The 17,738-nt window shown below is 34.6% G+C and overlaps 2 protein-coding genes across 4 annotated transcripts in view; both read left to right on the top strand.

Moving 5' to 3' along the window:
* Positions 1–406: 406 nt before the first annotated feature.
* LOC139844589 (uncharacterized) overlaps positions 407–17,738 on the top strand; it is a 131,731-nt gene continuing 114,399 nt past the window's right edge. Inside the window, exons 1-3 of the mRNA XM_071834823.1 lie at positions 407–1,555; positions 2,029–2,110; positions 2,748–2,992. Coding sequence (XP_071690924.1) covers positions 846–1,555; positions 2,029–2,110; positions 2,748–2,987 — 1,032 coding nt within the window. The 5' untranslated portion in view covers positions 407–845 and the 3' untranslated portion in view covers positions 2,988–2,992. The remainder of the gene's footprint in view (positions 1,556–2,028; positions 2,111–2,747; positions 2,993–17,738) is intronic.
* Positions 10,909–15,104, top strand: LOC139844587 (cyclin-dependent kinase G-2-like). 3 transcript variants are annotated; one of them, XM_071834819.1, is made up of 6 exons: positions 10,909–12,981; positions 13,308–13,443; positions 13,586–13,674; positions 13,868–13,979; positions 14,057–14,163; positions 14,602–15,104. In XM_071834819.1, exons 1-6 carry the CDS (start codon positions 11,303–11,305, stop codon positions 14,699–14,701), a joined length of 2,223 nt encoding a protein of 740 aa, XP_071690920.1. In that variant the 5' UTR covers positions 10,909–11,302; the 3' UTR covers positions 14,702–15,104. The 3 variants fall into 3 exon arrangements, with proteins under 3 accessions (XP_071690920.1, XP_071690921.1, XP_071690922.1); XM_071834820.1 differs by lacking the exon at positions 14,602–15,104 and adding an exon at positions 13,757–13,770; XM_071834821.1 differs by lacking the exons at positions 14,057–14,163; positions 14,602–15,104 and adding an exon at positions 13,757–13,781.

Genomic DNA, 17,738 nt, shown 5'->3' with positions numbered 1-17,738 from the left:
TGTTTTGCCAACCCAAATTTAAACTATAAATAAAATCACCAATATTCGCGTGAATCAATATGATATCATCACCTTACATAAAGAACAGAGCTAGCACCATAATATATAATGATATGCGTGTCATGAAACACTTTCCAAGATTCATTGTAATAGCTTTTCTATTTTATTTAACAACCATGATGCAAACACTCAGTCAATAATTTATTGTTGTACCCCACTGTGGATCAGATCTCTATTTTCTCCATTATTATATTATTTAGTTTTATTGTAACCTGCAACTCTCAAAATCAGTGGCTACTTTCAAGGTTTTATTCTCTGAAGATTTGTTACTTTCATATTTCATAATAGTTCAAGAATCTATACTTACTTAAACTTTCTGTTTTTAGCTCTTTGTTTCTGCAACTGTTTTTGGTATGTACGTCAATTCAGCCTTTTGTATTTAGGTATTTCTGTTTGGATTCAGTTGGGTTAAGTTCTCTATTGTTCATCAACAAGTGTGAATTGAAGCATTCTTCAAAAAAGTACAAGCTTTACTTCCTATTTGCTAATGCTATGAGTAGCATATACTATATTCTTGATTTTATCTTTATTAGGTAACAAATAATAGGAGTAATCATGATATTTGCATGTGTTTTACTTATGTTTAGGACAGAACATAACACTAGTTATTAGCATATATGTTGCTAGATCCTAGTGATTAGCCTTAAAAACTGCTGTGTTTTGCCTTTTCATTTTTTTAAATCTTGAAAATGGGTTTGTATTTTTTGTTTTTATGTTAGTTTTGGGGTAGTTTAGCATATTTGAAAAAGATTCATTTGGGTTCAGTGTTATAAAAATAATTTGGGATGAGGTCAATAGAGGATAAGGGTTGCATAAATCATAAGACTCCTGGTGTCGGTTGTGGTGTGAGCCGCGGCGGTGGTGGTTCGCATCACCACCGAGCGGCTTTAGGCAAACCGACACCATCAAAATTGGACGATGCCCAAAAATGGTTAGTGAAGTTGTCTAGGGGTGGAGAAAAGAGTCACTCAAATAGTGAGCCGCGTAATTCGAATGCGGATGATAGGAGATTAATCGCACCGGTTCCTAAAAAGGAGTACCCGAGTAATGAAGACGAAGAAGAAAGTGGAGTTATTGTACATTATGGAGGAATAGAAACAAAAAAAGTTGATTATGATGATTCAGTATGGAGATCAAATGAGAATAATAATAATCCGGGGTCAGTTGTGAGATCAATTTGTGTTCGAGATATGGGAACCGAAATGACCCCAATGGCTAGCCAGGATCCTTCAAGAACGGCTACACCAATTCGAGCCACAACTCCGGCTGCACGGAGTCCTATAGGGTCCGGTTCCTCGACTCCTGCTAGATTATTTCCGAATGGTGGACATGGTGTGGATGTGGGTGGACCCACGAGATTTAATCGAGAAAGGGTTGAGAGTAATGCTGAAAATGTGCTCGAAAGCAAAACGTTAGATCAAGACTCTAAGCGAAATAGTCTTGAAACCCGAGCTATGGCTTGGGATGAGGCGGAACGCGCAAAATATATGGCTAGGTATTAACCTTTTCTCAACCTTTTTAAAGTACAATTTTAAAGTTGTATAATTATTAAACTTTTACTTGATCTCGGCACATTGACTGGTTTCATACAAGTTTTGATTCATCAATTCATATGAAAAATGAGAACCACAAAAAAGTTTTTTTTTTTTTTATTATTTTGTTTTACAAAATTACTTATGTTCAGTGGCAAAAACATAATTTTTTATTTACCGGGGGCGAAAATTTTGTTAAAAACGTAGCAACTTTTTTGGGTAAAAATATGGAGTTTTTTGAGCAAAATATAGAGTTTTTTGAACAAAATATGAAAGTTTTTGAGCAAAATTTGGAGGTTTTGGGGCAAAATTTGAAGGTTTTGGGGCAAAATTAAAAAACCCAAAATTTTTACACTGAAAATTGTAAATCCATTGGGGGCGAGTGCCCTTGTCCCTTAGTGTTTCCACCACTGCTTATGTTGTTGCTGTTTGGAAGGTACAAACGCGAAGAAGTGAAGATACAATCTTGGGAGAATCATGAAAAGAGAAAAGCCGAAATGGAAATGAAAAAACTGGAGGTACATCTTTATCATTTTACATTCACAAAAAAAATGTTTTTAATCAATTCGGACTCCATCATTAATACGAAAGACAACCAAAACTTGCAATAATTTTGTTGCATAAGGTGCCCAAACTTATTAGGTAACGATTACAGTACAAGTTTTCAAAGGCCTTTTGTGCCACTGTGGTCAGAAATTTAAGGGAATGGGTTGTGTTTATATTTCAAACTTGTCAAACAATTATTTGACTAATTAAAGTCAAACTGGGTGAAAGTTGCCTATGTAGTTTTAAGTGATTGGGTTGTGTTTCTATTTCAACCCATGTTTTAAGTGATTGGGATGTGTTTTTATTCCAAACTTGTCAAACAATTATTTGACTTATTAGAGTCAAACTGGGTGAAAGTTGTCCCATGTAGAGAGTTTGATTATAGGTGTAACATTAATATTTGTAAGTAGTACAGTGATTAAGAGTAACCCAAATAGACCCGACCCATTTCACACCATTCTAAGAAATACTTGTCTTAATCTACGAATCAAACCGCCCTTCTTGCCACCTCTATAAACAGTGTTACACAAAAGGCAAAACAATTGAAAACACAAAACACAGAGACACACACTGATTACTTGTCTATGGTTGTTTGAAATCTTTGATTAGGCGAAGGCAGAAAGATTGAAGTCTCGAGCGCAAGAGAAGTACACAAATAAACTAGCTTCAACTAGACGTATTGCAGAAGAGAAGCGAGCGAAAGCCGAGGTTAATTTGAATGAAAAAGCAGTGAAAACATCTGAAAGAGCAGATTACATTAGAAGAAAAGGATACCTGCCTTCTTCTTTCTCAATAAAGCTGCCTTATTCAAGTGTATTTAGATCGCATTGTTATAGTTGTAACAGTTAGTTAGTGTTATAATTCAGTAGGCTTATAACTACCTTTAGTGGATTGGTTCTTGAATATAGACTTTGAAAATCTTAAGAACAAGAATATATGAGTAAAGAGAGAAAGGAAGAAACACTATGGATGTAAGTGTGAGAAATGGTCCATCTTTACAAGCATAACTCATGGGTATTTATACTACAAAAAGATACTATGGAAGTGACCCCAAGTTGACTATAAAATTGTACCAAAATTGACTATCCATACTTGCATTATTGTAGTTCCATACTTGCACAATTATTATTATTATCATAACACTCCCCCTTGGATAGCAATTTTGTTTGTTAAAGATCAACTGTAAGTTACTGCCTCGTTAAAAACCTTGGCCAAAGAAAAACCCAGTGGGATAAAAACTTTAGCTAAGGGAAAAAGAGTGCAGCATATAGTTGACTCCCCCTCAAGTAGACATTGCTGAGCTGTTACATCTTTTGAACTTGCCTCATGCCAATATTGTGAACATGCGTTCTGAAAATAGCAGTTGAAAGTGCTTTGGTGAAAAGATCAGCAGAGTTTTGATGGATTGAACATATATCATTTCAATCTAGTTGTCCTTAATGATGTCTTGAGTGTATGAGAAGAATCTAGGAGGTATGTGTTTTGTTCGGTCACTTTTGATATATCATTCTTTCATTTGTGCTATGCAAGCTGCATTATCTTCATAGATAGATGTTGGACTTTTATCGGGTTCTAGTCCACAAGAATAAGTAATGAGTTGTGTCATTGATCTCAACCAAAAACATTCCCAAGTAGCTTCATGTAATGCAATCACTTCGGCATGATTTGATGATGTTGCAACAAGTGTTTGTTTTTTTAGAACGCCATGATATTGCAGTACCTCCATTTAGGAATACATATCCAGTTTGAGATTTAGCTTTATGTGGATCAGATAAATAACCTGCATCTGCATAACCAACCAAAACTTGTTTTGATTCGTTAGAATAAAATAATCCTAAATCGGTAGTTCCTCGAAGGTATCGAAATATGTGTTTGATCTCATTCCAGTGTCTTTTGGTAGGAGCAGAGCTGAACCTTACCAACAAATTAACTGCAAAAGAAATGTCAGGTCTTGTATAATTTGTAAGATATACATAAGAGCTCCAATTGCCCTAAGTTATGGTACTTCTGGTCCCAGAATATCTTCATGATCTTCACATGGACGAAATGGATCAGCTTCAACATTGAGTGATCTAACAACCATAGGAGTACTTAATGGTTTTGTCTTGTCCATATTAAAATGTTTCAAAATCTTTTCAGTATATGTTGTTTGATGTACAAGTAAACCATTAGGCATATGCTCAATTTGTAAACCAAGGTAATACTTGGTTTTTCCGACATCTTTCATTTCAAATTCTTTCTTTAGAAGTTGAATGGCTTCATGGATCTCTTTATTTGTACCTATGATGTTAAGATCATCGACATAAACAGCTATGATCACATATCCGGATGTTGTTTTCTTAATGAATACACATGGGCAAATATAATTATTTGTATACCCTTTGCTTATCAAGTAATCACTTAATCGTTTATACCACATGCAACCCGATTGTTTCAACCCATATAAAGACCTTTGTAACTTGATTGAGTACATTTCTTTAAGTTTTGCATTGGTTGCTTCTGATACCTTAAATCTTTCAGGTATCTTCATATATATATATATCACTATCAAGTGATCCATATAGATAAGCAGTCACAACATCCATGAGATGCATTTCTAAATTTTTAGAAACTGCCAGGATGATTAAGTATCTAAAAGTAATTGCATCCATAACAGGAGAATAAGTTTCCTCATAATCAATTCCTGGTCTTTGAGAAAAATCTTGAGTTACAAGTATAGCTTTACCTTGTAACTTCATTTTTCTCATTTCCTTTTCGGGTAAAAATTCATTTGTGTCCCATACGTTTCACATCTTTAAAGTGAAAATGATTTATCCGAAAACTTTTCTTTTATTGAGCAATTCTAATTCAGCTCGTATATAGTCATGTCTATTTTGACATTCAATGACAGATTTTGGTTTCAGCTCATCATCTTTATTCATGATGTCATTATATGAAAAATTCTCATCAATATTTGTCATTCCATTTCGATTCCATATTATTGCATAATTTATTGCAATTTATGTATTTACATTTATCAATACCCTCTGCAGAAGGAATATTGATTTGTGGTTCTTCTTGAACACTTTCTTTTACCTCATTATCAGCTGATTTTTCTTTTCGAGGATTTTTATCTTTGGAACCAATTGGTCTCCCACGTTTCAGGCGTGGCAAAGACTCATGAGTGACATTTCCAACTTTTAGAATTTCAATTCTAGCTGAAGCATTTACTGCTGGTATACATGATTTAGTCACTCCTTTTTGTATCTGTAAATGCATCAGGTAATTTATTTGCAAGTTCTTGCATATGCATTATTTTTTTTTAACTTTCTTTTCGCATTCTTTTGTGCGATGATCAAGATACATTAATTTATGTTCACACCATGAAACATCCTTTTCTTTATTTTTCATTTCTCTCCCTAATCTAGGGAACAATGATAATCAGCAAAACGTGCTGTAAAAACATTATCCGTTATAGGTTCAATATATCTTATAATTGAAGATGTTTCATATTTAACATATATATATATCCCCATCCTCCTTTGAGGACCAATTTTAGTGCGTTGTGGTTGTGTAACTAGAATATACACTGCACAATCAAATGTTCTAATGGTGGGAAATATTTAGCTCTCGGCCAAAATCAAGTTGTAGGGGAGAATATTTATGAGTTGCACTTTGTCAAAAGTGAAATAATATCGCAGCATGTAAATTTGCATGTCCCCATATATATCACCTTGAATTCTTTCAAGAAACATTGGTGATTCTTTCTCAATGTGTTTTTCATTAATCACCATATGTGCTTTTCATTAATCACCATATGTGCTTTTCATTAATCACCATATGTGCTTTTAATTAATGGTTTTTCATTAATCACCATATGTGGTTTTCATTAATCATCATATGTGCTTTTTATCATATGCACTTTTAATCATATGCGTTATGGTCTAAAACCATTTATTTATGAGTGATACATAACAAGCTAGGAATCTTAGAAAATTCAAACCATTCAAGTCTCAAGGTAGCTCATGGTTTATTTAATTAAGATTTTTCAACAGATTCACTCTCGTTTTCTTTTCTTTTGGGACTTATTTGTAGAGCTAAATAAGATGTTCATGTATTCAAGAAATAGTTACGCACAAGGAATTCAAATGATTCCAAACTTTAATCACGCTCACAATTTGAGCATTATCTTCCCTTTCATTAATTTGGGGAGTGGTTCAGGCAAGAACCTCGCAAGATTCAACGTTGCCAGATAAAAGAACATCTTTTACTATTAACACATGAAGTTCACACTAGTAAACTTTTCCGATTTCTCGGCATGAGAGAACCGAGCATGCATGCTCGAAGTGGGGACAACTTACTCAATGAACCCCACAATGTCAATCATACATGATCAACATATATCATTAACCTTATGTATGCATATAGCAAAACAATATAAAGCAAATAAGCATGCTCATATCTAATACTCCCTCCAAAAACAACAGTAGTAGAGGTCATGATCAATTATGGGCTGAGATAAACTCTAGAATGGATATATTTCAAAGATAGAATTTTGTTATCTACAATCACAATGGACATGTCATAATCACAAATAGATATAGACTAAATAATTCAAAAGTCCATGACTATTGATTTATATGATCGTGCATTCGTAATGGCTACAAAATAATCACATATGATATGTTAGTTTAATAAAAAAAAAAATCTCACCATTCTGATCATAATTGACATATATTATTATATTATTATAATACAATAATACTTTTGAGTTTTGACCATAGTAAATAGACATATGCATTACCATTACCATTTACAACATATGCATAAAGAATTAGATATTTTCAGACGAATCTTTTAAACCAATTAGTTGTTCATAAAAGCAGTTCAAATACAAAAGCATATAAGCAGTTATATGGTCACTAAAATTAACAACCAGTTTAATTGTATCTAATTCCATGGCATACTCTTATTGACCATTATATCTAGTGGTTGACCATTATTCAAATACTCGTATATGTGTAATAGTCAGTACAAGTCTTTAAATTAAAGAGGCCCACACATATTTACAAGATATCCAATTACCCATTATCTAAGTGGACCCATGAAAATGTATTCAACAAGATCATTATCACATAGCCTTGATGAAATCATATTAATTTAAACCATACATATTAATTTAAACCATATAATCAAGGAATACATTAGGAACACATATGGACAGAATGATTAATTTAGCATTATGCAGTATAGCATATCATCAACAACTATGCTCAACAACTACACTAGCACAATTATAAATAGCCCCACTATCATCATCTTTATCTTTATACGTTAATATAAAAATAATCCATATCAATAATTCATATAAATCAAATGAACCATTATTTGCAACAAAATAATAATCTATACAATATATATAATCTCTATATATCTTTATGTCTATATTATTTATGCAACAAATAACTAATCCACAAACCAACAGAATAAATAGTGAACTCTGTCAAACGAGTTTATATATTCCGATTTTAGAAATGATAGTGAGCATCTCTTTTTCAGGCAACTTTTAAGTAAGATATACATAAATTATCAATATTGACTAATTTATAACCAACTCGGCAAATTTATGACCACCCAAAGTATCCGCAAAATAAATATGTACGTTAACTATTGGAGATTTTTTATTTATCAACACATAAATACAAAATAAAAAAATCTACCCAAAAGCTGTCTGTACACTATCTGATACATGTGGTAGATAATCGATATATTAAATCAAACGATATCATATATTGAAAATCCATTATTATGGTCATAAAGGACATATAATAATAAAGTAATAATAGTTTCAACATAGGTGTTTACAGCCAATACCTATCAAATCAATAGGATATATATTTTATATACATATTACAAAGAATTTTATATGCTGTATGTTCATAAAAGTGGACCGTGGATAAAAAAACGGCACCGGTGTTTATCGAAAATAAACGAACAAGTCAGTTTGTCTTATAAAACCTTTTGACCAACGAATGATCTGTTGTTTATAAAAGCTCAGTTTCGTTTATCGAGTCTGTTTAAGATTGTAAGGAAATTGTTATGAAACTGAATCAGATAAACTTCTCATGTTAAACGGATTTTAAACATGTATAATCTAACTATAAGCAATCATAACAAATAATCAGATTATGAACAAAGATTGAAACGATCATACCACAAATAGGTTGAACAGGTACTCTGCGGTTCCGAAATCTGCAAAAGAATAACAAAACCAGTGGAACCGGGCTTGTGTTTGACACAATTTCCTTAAACAGATTCGACGTCTGTTCCCAGGGTACACCGGTTCGAAGCAGCGTACTGCCGGACTTGAATATTTATCTTGATTAGTGACTTGTACTTGCTTAGATAAACCTTGTTTATACGGAGCACTTCGTGCTGATAACGTGTTATAATTCAGTAGGCTTATAACTACCTTTAGTGGATTGGTTCTTGAATATAGACTTTGAAAATCTTAAGAACAAGAATATATGAGTAAAGAGAGAAAGGAAGAAACACTATGGATGTAAGTGTGAGAAATGGTCCATCTTTACAAGCATAACTCATGGGTATTTATACTACAAAAAGATACTATGGAAGTGACCCCAAGTTGACTATAAAATTGTACCAAAATTGACTATCCATACTTGCATTATTGTAGTTCCATACTTGCACAATTATTATTATTATCATAACAGTTAGTTAGTTGTTTCCCTTAATAATAGTTAGAACTCAACACATATATTCTGTACTACTTTTTACGTTACTGACTTTGGTTATTATGTGATTTTAATATTATGTATTAATTATTAATTATGTATCCTTAGTTCAACATAAATTCCCACTACCGCACCCTTTTGTCTCCAAAGATTTGCTTATGATCGTTGTCATGGCTCTGATATGAGTTACTACTATATTAATTCTTTTCATTGAACAAGTTACACCTAATTAACTAAAACTATATACACCAAGAAAATACATTTTAAATGACATAAATTTATTTATATTTATATTTATATTTATATTTATACATTATATTATATACTAGTCAATACGACGGTGAAAACTCAGATTTTTTCGTTATTGCCTTTTGTTGAAGGAGACTGCCAATTCGTTACTTGGGGTTACCTTTAGTCTCATCTAGACTTATGCATCGAGATTGTAAGTTGCTGGTGGATAGAGTTCGGGCTAAAATAAGTGATTGGAAGAATAAATTTCTTTCATTTGCGGGTAGAGTGCAACTCATAAATTCAGTCCTCATATCGATGCAAGTGTATTGGTGTTCCGTGTTTATTCTTCCAGTAGCGATTATTAAGGATATTGAAAAACTCATTCGGGGTTTTCTTTGGTGCCAAGGGGAGTATAAAACGGGTAAAGCCAAGGTGAAATGGGACGATGTATGTTTGCCTAAGGATGAAGGTGGATTAGGTATTAAACGGTTAAATTATTGGAACACTGCCTTAATGGCATCTCATCTACGGAGGCTTATAACAAATAAGGAGTCGCTTTGGGTGCGTTGGATTCATGAATACAAATTGGCCGAGAGTAATATTTGGGTTGTTACGGTTTCTGCTAACTCTTCTTGGACGTGGCGAAAACTGTTGCAAATTCGCTCGTTGGTTCGTGATTTTTTTGTTTTTCATATAGGTGATGGTCGACAAGCTTCTGCATGTCTTGACATCTGGAATGTGTCTGGGCCCTTGGCCAATGTTATTTCTGGTAATGATATTAATGAGGTAGGTCTCACTATGACAGCTAAAGTTTGTGATATTGTTTATAACTTGGGTGGCCAGAGGCTTGGTTACAAAGGTACTCGACTCTTTAGCAAGTACAGGTGCCAATCTTAACTGATGAACCTGATAAACTGGGATGGATGGACCTAAACCATCATGTTCACGATTTTTCGATAAATATTGTTTGGGATACTATTCGGTCGAAAGCAAGTAAAGTGGCGTGGTTTAATGTGGTGTGGTTCTCTCAATGTATTCCTAGACATGCTTTTTTGTTGTGGTTAGTGATGGGAGAAAGGCTCAAGACTCAGGATAGGTTGAAACCGTGGGAGTTACGACATAATCATGTGCTCGTGTGTTCTTTATGTAATCAATGCATGGATTCGCATAATCATTTGTTCTTTGAATGTGTGTTTTCTGCGAATGTTTGGGGCAGGTTATTGAGCAAGATTCGGCTAAATTTAGGTAGTACCGAATGGAAGCTCATTATGGAAAACATAGCTCGAGTTAATAATCGGAAGTTTGCTCGTTATGTAGTGGCTAAGCTTTGTTTCGCTGCGGCTGTGTATATGATTTGGCAAGAGAGGAATTATCGAATTTTTAAGCGAGTTAAACGGTCTACAGATCAAGTGTTCAAGGCTATTGTTTCAAATGTCAGATTAAAGTTGATGACGGTTTGTTTTAAACCTTCGGTTCATGTGGATAGATTGAAGGTGGATTGGCAACTCGTTTAAAAGCGTGTTGTATTGTGTCTTGGTCTAGCTGTCCGCGTCTTTTGGATGTTGTTTAGCTAGTTGTTTTTTTTTTTTTTTTTTCTGGGCTGACAGGTATGCTGGCAGATCCGCTTTGTATTGTTCTCATTCTTTATTATTTAATAATATTTGCCTGGGTTAATAACCCTTTATCAAAAAAAAAAAAGTACTATTCCGTTTCCGTAATATGTAAACATAAGGGTCAAAATTGAAAATTCAGTTTAAAAGATACAGGCCACTGTATTCCCCTACTTACAAACTCTTTCTAATCGATCAGCAACATCATTCGCATCTTTTTCTGAACTATCAAATCTCTTTACAATCATCGTACCACGCCGCCATCTTTCGCTGCCGTCGGTAAGCCATCCGACAATTCGTAATCTCCTACACAATATGAACTATTCGATGTGTAGAACTTTCTAGGTTTGGTTTATTATTTCATATATTATTCGGCTTCTAGGGTTTCGTAATTGATCCGAACTTCGAAAATTGAAGGTATTTGATTCAGTTACAATTTGGTTCGTATTACGTGTATATAATTGCTTGATAATTGCTCGTTTATAAAGATCAGAATTAATAGAATTGAGGATATTTTGTTCCTAGGGTTAGGGTTTTGGTGCTGAATTTTTGTGATTTATTTGATATATATATATATATAAGAAAGTATATGGCGGCAGGAAGGAATGGGGGATTCCATGATAATGAATTTACAGAGCGTGATCGTGTAAGGAACGGTAATAATCAGAGTTATGATAGCAGAGGTGGAGGTAGGGTTAGGCGGCGGGATAATAAAGAGAGGGAGATGGTGAATGGTGGGGGTTATGGTTCTGTATCCAGGAGTTATTCAGGTGGAAGTGGTGATGGTGCAGTATTGAGGCGTAGTGATCATCATGTTAGAGTTGGGGATCGAGAGCCTGGTGAGTTGTCTAGTGAGAGTGGGTCTGATGGAGGTGTTGATTCGGAAACACATGGTACTAAGAATAACGAAAGTTTTAAGACTGAGAAGGATTCTCAGTCGCCTTTAATTGCTAAAAAGAGGAAGTTTACACCAATTGTTTGGGATAGAGATGATAAGAATGTTAGTAATACAATTTTGAACAGGTCTTCACCTGTTAATGTCAAGTTACCTCCCCCACCTCCGTTGCCTAAATCTTATCATCGATCGCCTAACGTTGTTCCTGCAGCTGTTCTAAAAAGCTGCACGGTAGAAAGTAGCAAGGTTGAGAATGTACTGCAGTCTCCAGGTAAAAATGTAACTGATATTGGGAAGCATGTTTCTTCTGAATTTGAAGAGAATGTTGGTGTATCTTCTTATTCTGTTCAGGAAGAGTATGTAGGTTTATCTTCTTCTCCTGTTCAGGAAGAGCTTGTTGGGAATGGTATGGATATAAGAGAAGCAGAGAATGAAGATTACATGCCTATACCGACAATAAGATCTTCTCGGTGGGCAGATGCTGAATCTCCAGCTGATGAAGGTGAACTTTCTGATGCATCGGGTGATGGTAGGACCCAGCGGAGGAAAGAATCATCACGCGGGTCTATTGATATTAGATCAATACGAAAGCGTTCATCAAGTCCAGAGGCTGATGAGCGTTTTAGAGAAGGGAGATTATCTGAGTCCGATGAAGAAGGTTACCGTGTAAGGTCTTCAAGTATGGACGATTGTGCAAACATTGATTTGGAAAGGAAGGACCAAATGGAGATTGATGATGAACACAACAAAGATGATGATGCTCTAAGTCAATCAGAATCGGAGAATGAAGATGGTTCTCCGAGTACTCCAGATCCTGTTGGCCCTCCTCAAAGAAGTGTGAATATGCTGCAAGGTTGTAGAAGCGTTGATGAGTTTGAAAGATTGAACAAGATAGACGAAGGCACATATGGGGTTGTTTATAGGGCCAAAGATAAAAAAACAGGAGAAGTTGTTGCTTTAAAAAAGGTCAAGATGGAGAAAGAAAGGGAAGGGTTTCCTTTGACTGCTTTAAGAGAAATAAATGTTCTTCTCTCATTTCATCATCCATCAATTGTGGATGTGAAGGAAGTAGTAATTGGGAGCAATCTTGATAGCATTTTTATGGTAATGGAATACATGGAACATGATCTTAAGGCACTGATGGAGACAATGAAACAACCTTTTAGTCAGAGTGAAGTTAAATGTCTCATGCTTCAGCTATTGGAAGGAACAAAATACCTTCACGACAACTGGGTTCTTCACCGAGATTTAAAAACTTCAAATTTACTTATGAATAATAGAGGCGAGTTAAAGATTTGTGACTTTGGATTAGCTCGTCAGTATGGGAGTCCTCTAAAACCATACACTCATTTGGTGGTGACTCTTTGGTATAGGTGAGCAGCAATATTTCTCTTTTCGAATGTCAATTTATCTATGCTACTCTGTTATTGTACCATTCTTTGGCACTTTCAAGAATATATGTTTCTGCATTAGGTGCTTACTTGCATTCGTCTTGACTAGATTTGTAGAAGTATTTAATGTTAAGAAATTCATATTATAGTATGATTGCTGAAAAATATATTGCGTTATAATAGTGAATTACAAAATATAATTATATTTGTATTATATCAATATGTTGGTGTTTGTTTACCTTAGTTATGTCGGGTGGTTTGACATGTTTGCTATTATAATCTTATTTGGTGGCTTAACATTTTTTTAGGGCACCTGAACTTCTGCTGGGAACAAAATTATATTCTACAGCTATTGATATGTGGTCATTGGGTTGTATCATGGCTGAACTATTATCAAAGCAACCACTGTTTAATGGGAAAACCGAATTTGACCAGCTCGACAAGGCAAGTTGATCACGTATAGTAATGGTTCATATTTATAGGACATCAGTTGAATCCTTTTTTCTATTGTATCCTACTCTAGTATCGTTATATTGTTATTATATTTCAGGTTTTAAATTCCTTTTATTTTTATTTTTAATCCCAGATATTTAAGACACTTGGCACACCAAATGAAGCTATCTGGCCTGGATACTCTAAGCTTCCTGGAGTGAAGGTGAACTTTGTGAAGCATCAGTAAGTGTCAACTTTCTTGAATTAAATATTCTCTCATGTTGAATTTGAAGTTAACATTTCTTTTTTGCAACTGTTTTCCCAGGCTTCTAGCTTTGGGTGATTTTCTGGTCTGGCTTTCTAGCTTCTGTTGGTGACAGATTTATTTACATTTTAAATGCTCTTGGTTATATTCACTACCTTGCATTTATTGTAGGTATAATTTGTTGCGGAGAAAATTCCCGGCAACATCTTTCACTGGATCACCTGTTCTGTCTGATGCTGGGTTTGATTTGCTGAATAAACTTTTAACCTATGACCCCGAGAAGGTATCAATTCGCAATTTGACAAGCACACTTAATTGGTAAGTGAATAAATTCTAAATGAATATTCGGAATATGTACAGCGGATAACAGCCGGAGAAGCTCTTAATCATGACTGGTTCCGTGAAGTTCCTCTTCCAAAGTCTAAAGATTTTATGCCCACTTTTCCTGCTCAGCATGCTCAGGACAGGTATTTTAACTGTTCCTTTTAGAACTCTCATTTATAGATAAGGGCCAACTTTATTAAATGCTAGCCTACTTTTTTCAAATATCTATGTTGGGTAGCATTGTTTCTTAACACTATTCGGAGTAACTGCTAAGCATGACGTTTGTAATTAGTAAACTTGACGTATATGCGAAAAGACCAAATTAAAAAATATGAAAGTTGCTTGGCGTATATGCAAATGAATGTGGAATTCCCATATGATCTTTCTTTCTGTCTTTATGGTGTTGAAAATGTGTCCCTTTTTATGAGTGAAAAAGTAACATGTTACCCATAAAAGGGATTTTTTGAGGAAAGTTGATTGCTTTTCTATGCAATCCTTTCTAATATTAAAAATAAGTGAATCCCCTTTTCTTTGTTGATTCTAAGATATGGTTTTGTTGGTTATTTATTTGTTCACTTCAGACGCACACGGAGGGTAATGAAAAGTCCTGATCCCTTAGAGGAGCAGCGTCGGAAGGAGTTGCATCAAGCTGAATTTGGGACAGGTGGTCTGTTTGGTTAGGTTATGGATGAAGCTTTGATATTAATGATTTCTGGTTTTTATGCCATACTCACAAATTGATATTGTTGAGGTGAATGGAATTGCTAATATTGGTTTGAGATTATCATCCATGCTATTTTTAGCAGGCACCCATCATCATCAACATCATCATCTGGGTTGGGAGATCACTTCTGTTTCTCTTCTCAAATCTATACGTAGGAGATTGACTTCTTTGTGTAAGGTGTTACTCTTTAGCAGAAAGTTTCTTTGGAACTTGTATTTGTAACATATCATAGCTGACATACTGTAAACAGTTTACAGATTTGAATTTAGTACCATGAAGCATTGGTATTTATTATACTGTGTTTTTATCTCATCTTAGTTACCGTATTGTGTTTGCAAGAGATGGTTGGTGTATGGAGGTGGTGTTATTAGCTTTTCATTGACTGGAGTTTTTTCAGAATATGTGCTATTTTAAGGTAATATATCCCAATAACACATAGTGCTGTTTAGGACATACGATTGCTTGGGTAGTTGTATTATTTTGAGCCTAAAGGATTTTTTGAGACATAAAATCTGTGTGATGTCATCATTTAGTTGTGAACTCATAATGGTACTGACAAGTAATTGGATTGTACTTATCCCCTATACTTTGAGTCATCTACTTTGATACATATGCAATAGCTGTTAAGATTTTTCGAGTCTCAATCCACACCTTGCCCGACATAAATGTCCTCATTGTTGATGTGGTTGGGTTTTTGCAATGTAATTAGGTGTGTATGAAATTGGGCCTAGGTGATGGCTTTTAACTCTAGATAGCATATTGAATTTTACGTCCTTGCATACGTTTTGGCCTAATATGCGTTGATGTTGACAATTGTTTAACCACCTGATTTATACTTTGTATCTTTATGGGGAACAATAGGAAGTGTGTTTTTGCATAATTGCATGATTGTAAGTTCTAATTATTTAATTATGTGGCTAGGCCATCGGTAATGATAGCGTAACTGGTTTTGAAGTACCCAAGTGAATCATAGATATGACCCCACTTTTTTTTCCTCGTGTTTGTAATTTTATTAGTGCGGGAGATGCAAAGTTTTTGTATCTTGAACTTTTATGACATGTATCTGCAAATGTCACTGCAGTATGAAAGCAAGCAGGTTGTGGAGGTCACCCTGTGCAGCTTGTTACTTTTAAAGTTTCATCCAATTTTCCATTCTTCAGGTATTTTTGTCCTTCCGGCGTCATCATTATAACTCCCATCTCTATGTTTAAACCGTTTGGTGTCTACCTAATTAAAGTATCCCAACATTATGTGCTAGGCACTACTTTTTGTTAGGAAACTCGCCATTTGACCTTTGCCAGAATTGCTGAGTCACAGGTCTATCTTTATTAAAGTGACTGCAGTTTTGACTCATTCACTATTGAAAGGGATTTATGCTATGAGTTATGTCAAACAGATAAAATAAAAAATAGTCAACTGAACTGAAATTGGTCAAATGAGTCGATCTTATTTTCTCTAGATTAACCTAGGTCTCCGTCCGGTGAACCTTCATGTCCTCAAAGGGGTATATTTTTCTTCTCCAAGGATTTGAGCTTGGGACCTGTAGGTCTTTTCATCCTTGGAGACCAAGTCGATCTTCAATGCACGAACCCTGTAAATCTATATATTTAATAGATTTGAAGCTGCATTGATGGATATATTACAGCAACACTAATTATTATCTATTATGTATTTATTATCTATAGAATAATAAGAATGTATCAGAACTAAACTGTACAATTAAGTAACTGTAATCAGCCCAGTCCTCTGTCACCTCTGGGCCTCTTAATCAGGTGAAAATCTGTGAAGGGATTAGAAAACCTGTTTACTGATTACTGATTCCTTTATTGGGGGTAACCAGTTTTCTATCCCAATTTTTTGTCTACTGCCACTCATAGCTTTTGGTAGCCAAGTTGTTGAGGTTTAAGAAATTTACACCAACACTTCATATGAAATATATCTCTATTTTGTCTTTATTAAATGAGCTACATCTTTTATAGTCTTTTAACTGAGGAGAAAAGTTTTATGAATAAGTTAATGAGTTAAGGTTGGTTTAAGCTATGTAGTATCTGGGAGAAACAATTGAAATTTTATATAGTTGAGCATAATTACTGAGGTTTAACGAATGGAACACGGCAAGGGATTACTTTGCCCGATGCGAGTTTCTTGACCAAACAATTACAGATTGATCATGCCCCCTCTTGGTTTGCATTCCAAAGGGATTTGTGTTGATCTGCTGGAATCTCTTGCCATTTTCGTTAACACCCTATTTTAGAGATATGTAAAGAAAGCAAATAAATGAAGAGGAATAGAGATAAAAGAAATGAGATATTTTTTTTTCCCAGCGAAAAACGGATAAACTTCTATATAACAAAAGGAGCTTCATCCAAAGAATGATAACTCCTTTAACTTACAAATACAAGAACCGAGCATTACTAAACAAAACCTATTCAAAGCTCGAGAAACCAATAACAAAGTCGAAAGCCTTAAGAAACTAAACAAGAAATACACGAGGAACATGAAATCCAACCTACCTGAGAACCAGAAGATTAAGATTCATCAAAAGACGACACGGAAGACCGACATAACACGAAACAACGGAAGACCGACATAACACGAAACAGAGACGCTCAAGCGTCTTTGATGAAATCGCCGAATACCTCCAACTCTTCTTCATGAGTCAATTTCTTTTTTCTTTCCTACACAGTCATACATTATTATTCTTTTAAGCGTATATGAGATATTTATACTTTGGTAGCCGAATACCTCCAACTCTTCTTCATGAGATATTTATACTTCGGTCAGGAAAGATAGTAAAAGCATTAGTCATACATTATTATTCTTTTAAGCGTAGATGATGCAAATGTTCATACAAATCAACACATTTTATGGGTAATATTTCTATCATTTATGATAGATCCGCTATCAGTGTGCATTTTTTTGGACAGTTGTTAGGATCACCCAGAGGACTTAACCACCTACGCGTTCATCTCCTACATAGCCCAGGAGGAAACC

Source organism: Rutidosis leptorrhynchoides, chromosome 4, assembly GCF_046630445.1.
Source record: "Rutidosis leptorrhynchoides isolate AG116_Rl617_1_P2 chromosome 4, CSIRO_AGI_Rlap_v1, whole genome shotgun sequence".
Lineage (NCBI taxonomy): Eukaryota > Viridiplantae > Streptophyta > Magnoliopsida > Asterales > Asteraceae > Rutidosis > Rutidosis leptorrhynchoides.
The sequence above is the reverse complement of the archived record's forward strand: the minus strand, read 5'-3'. Positions and strand labels throughout refer to the sequence as shown.

Bases quoted from the DNA above. Each gene is read 5' to 3' on its own strand.
- LOC139844587 (XM_071834819.1), top strand. From the start codon at position 11,303: ATGGCGGCAGGAAGGAATGGGGGATTCCATGATAATGAATTTACAGAG. The intron at 12,982-13,307 runs GTGAGCAGCAAT...ACATTTTTTTAG, and splicing joins GTGGTGACTCTTTGGTATAG to GGCACCTGAACTTCTGCTGG. The intron at 14,164-14,601 runs GTATTTTAACTG...TGTTCACTTCAG, and splicing joins GCTCAGCATGCTCAGGACAG to ACGCACACGGAGGGTAATGA.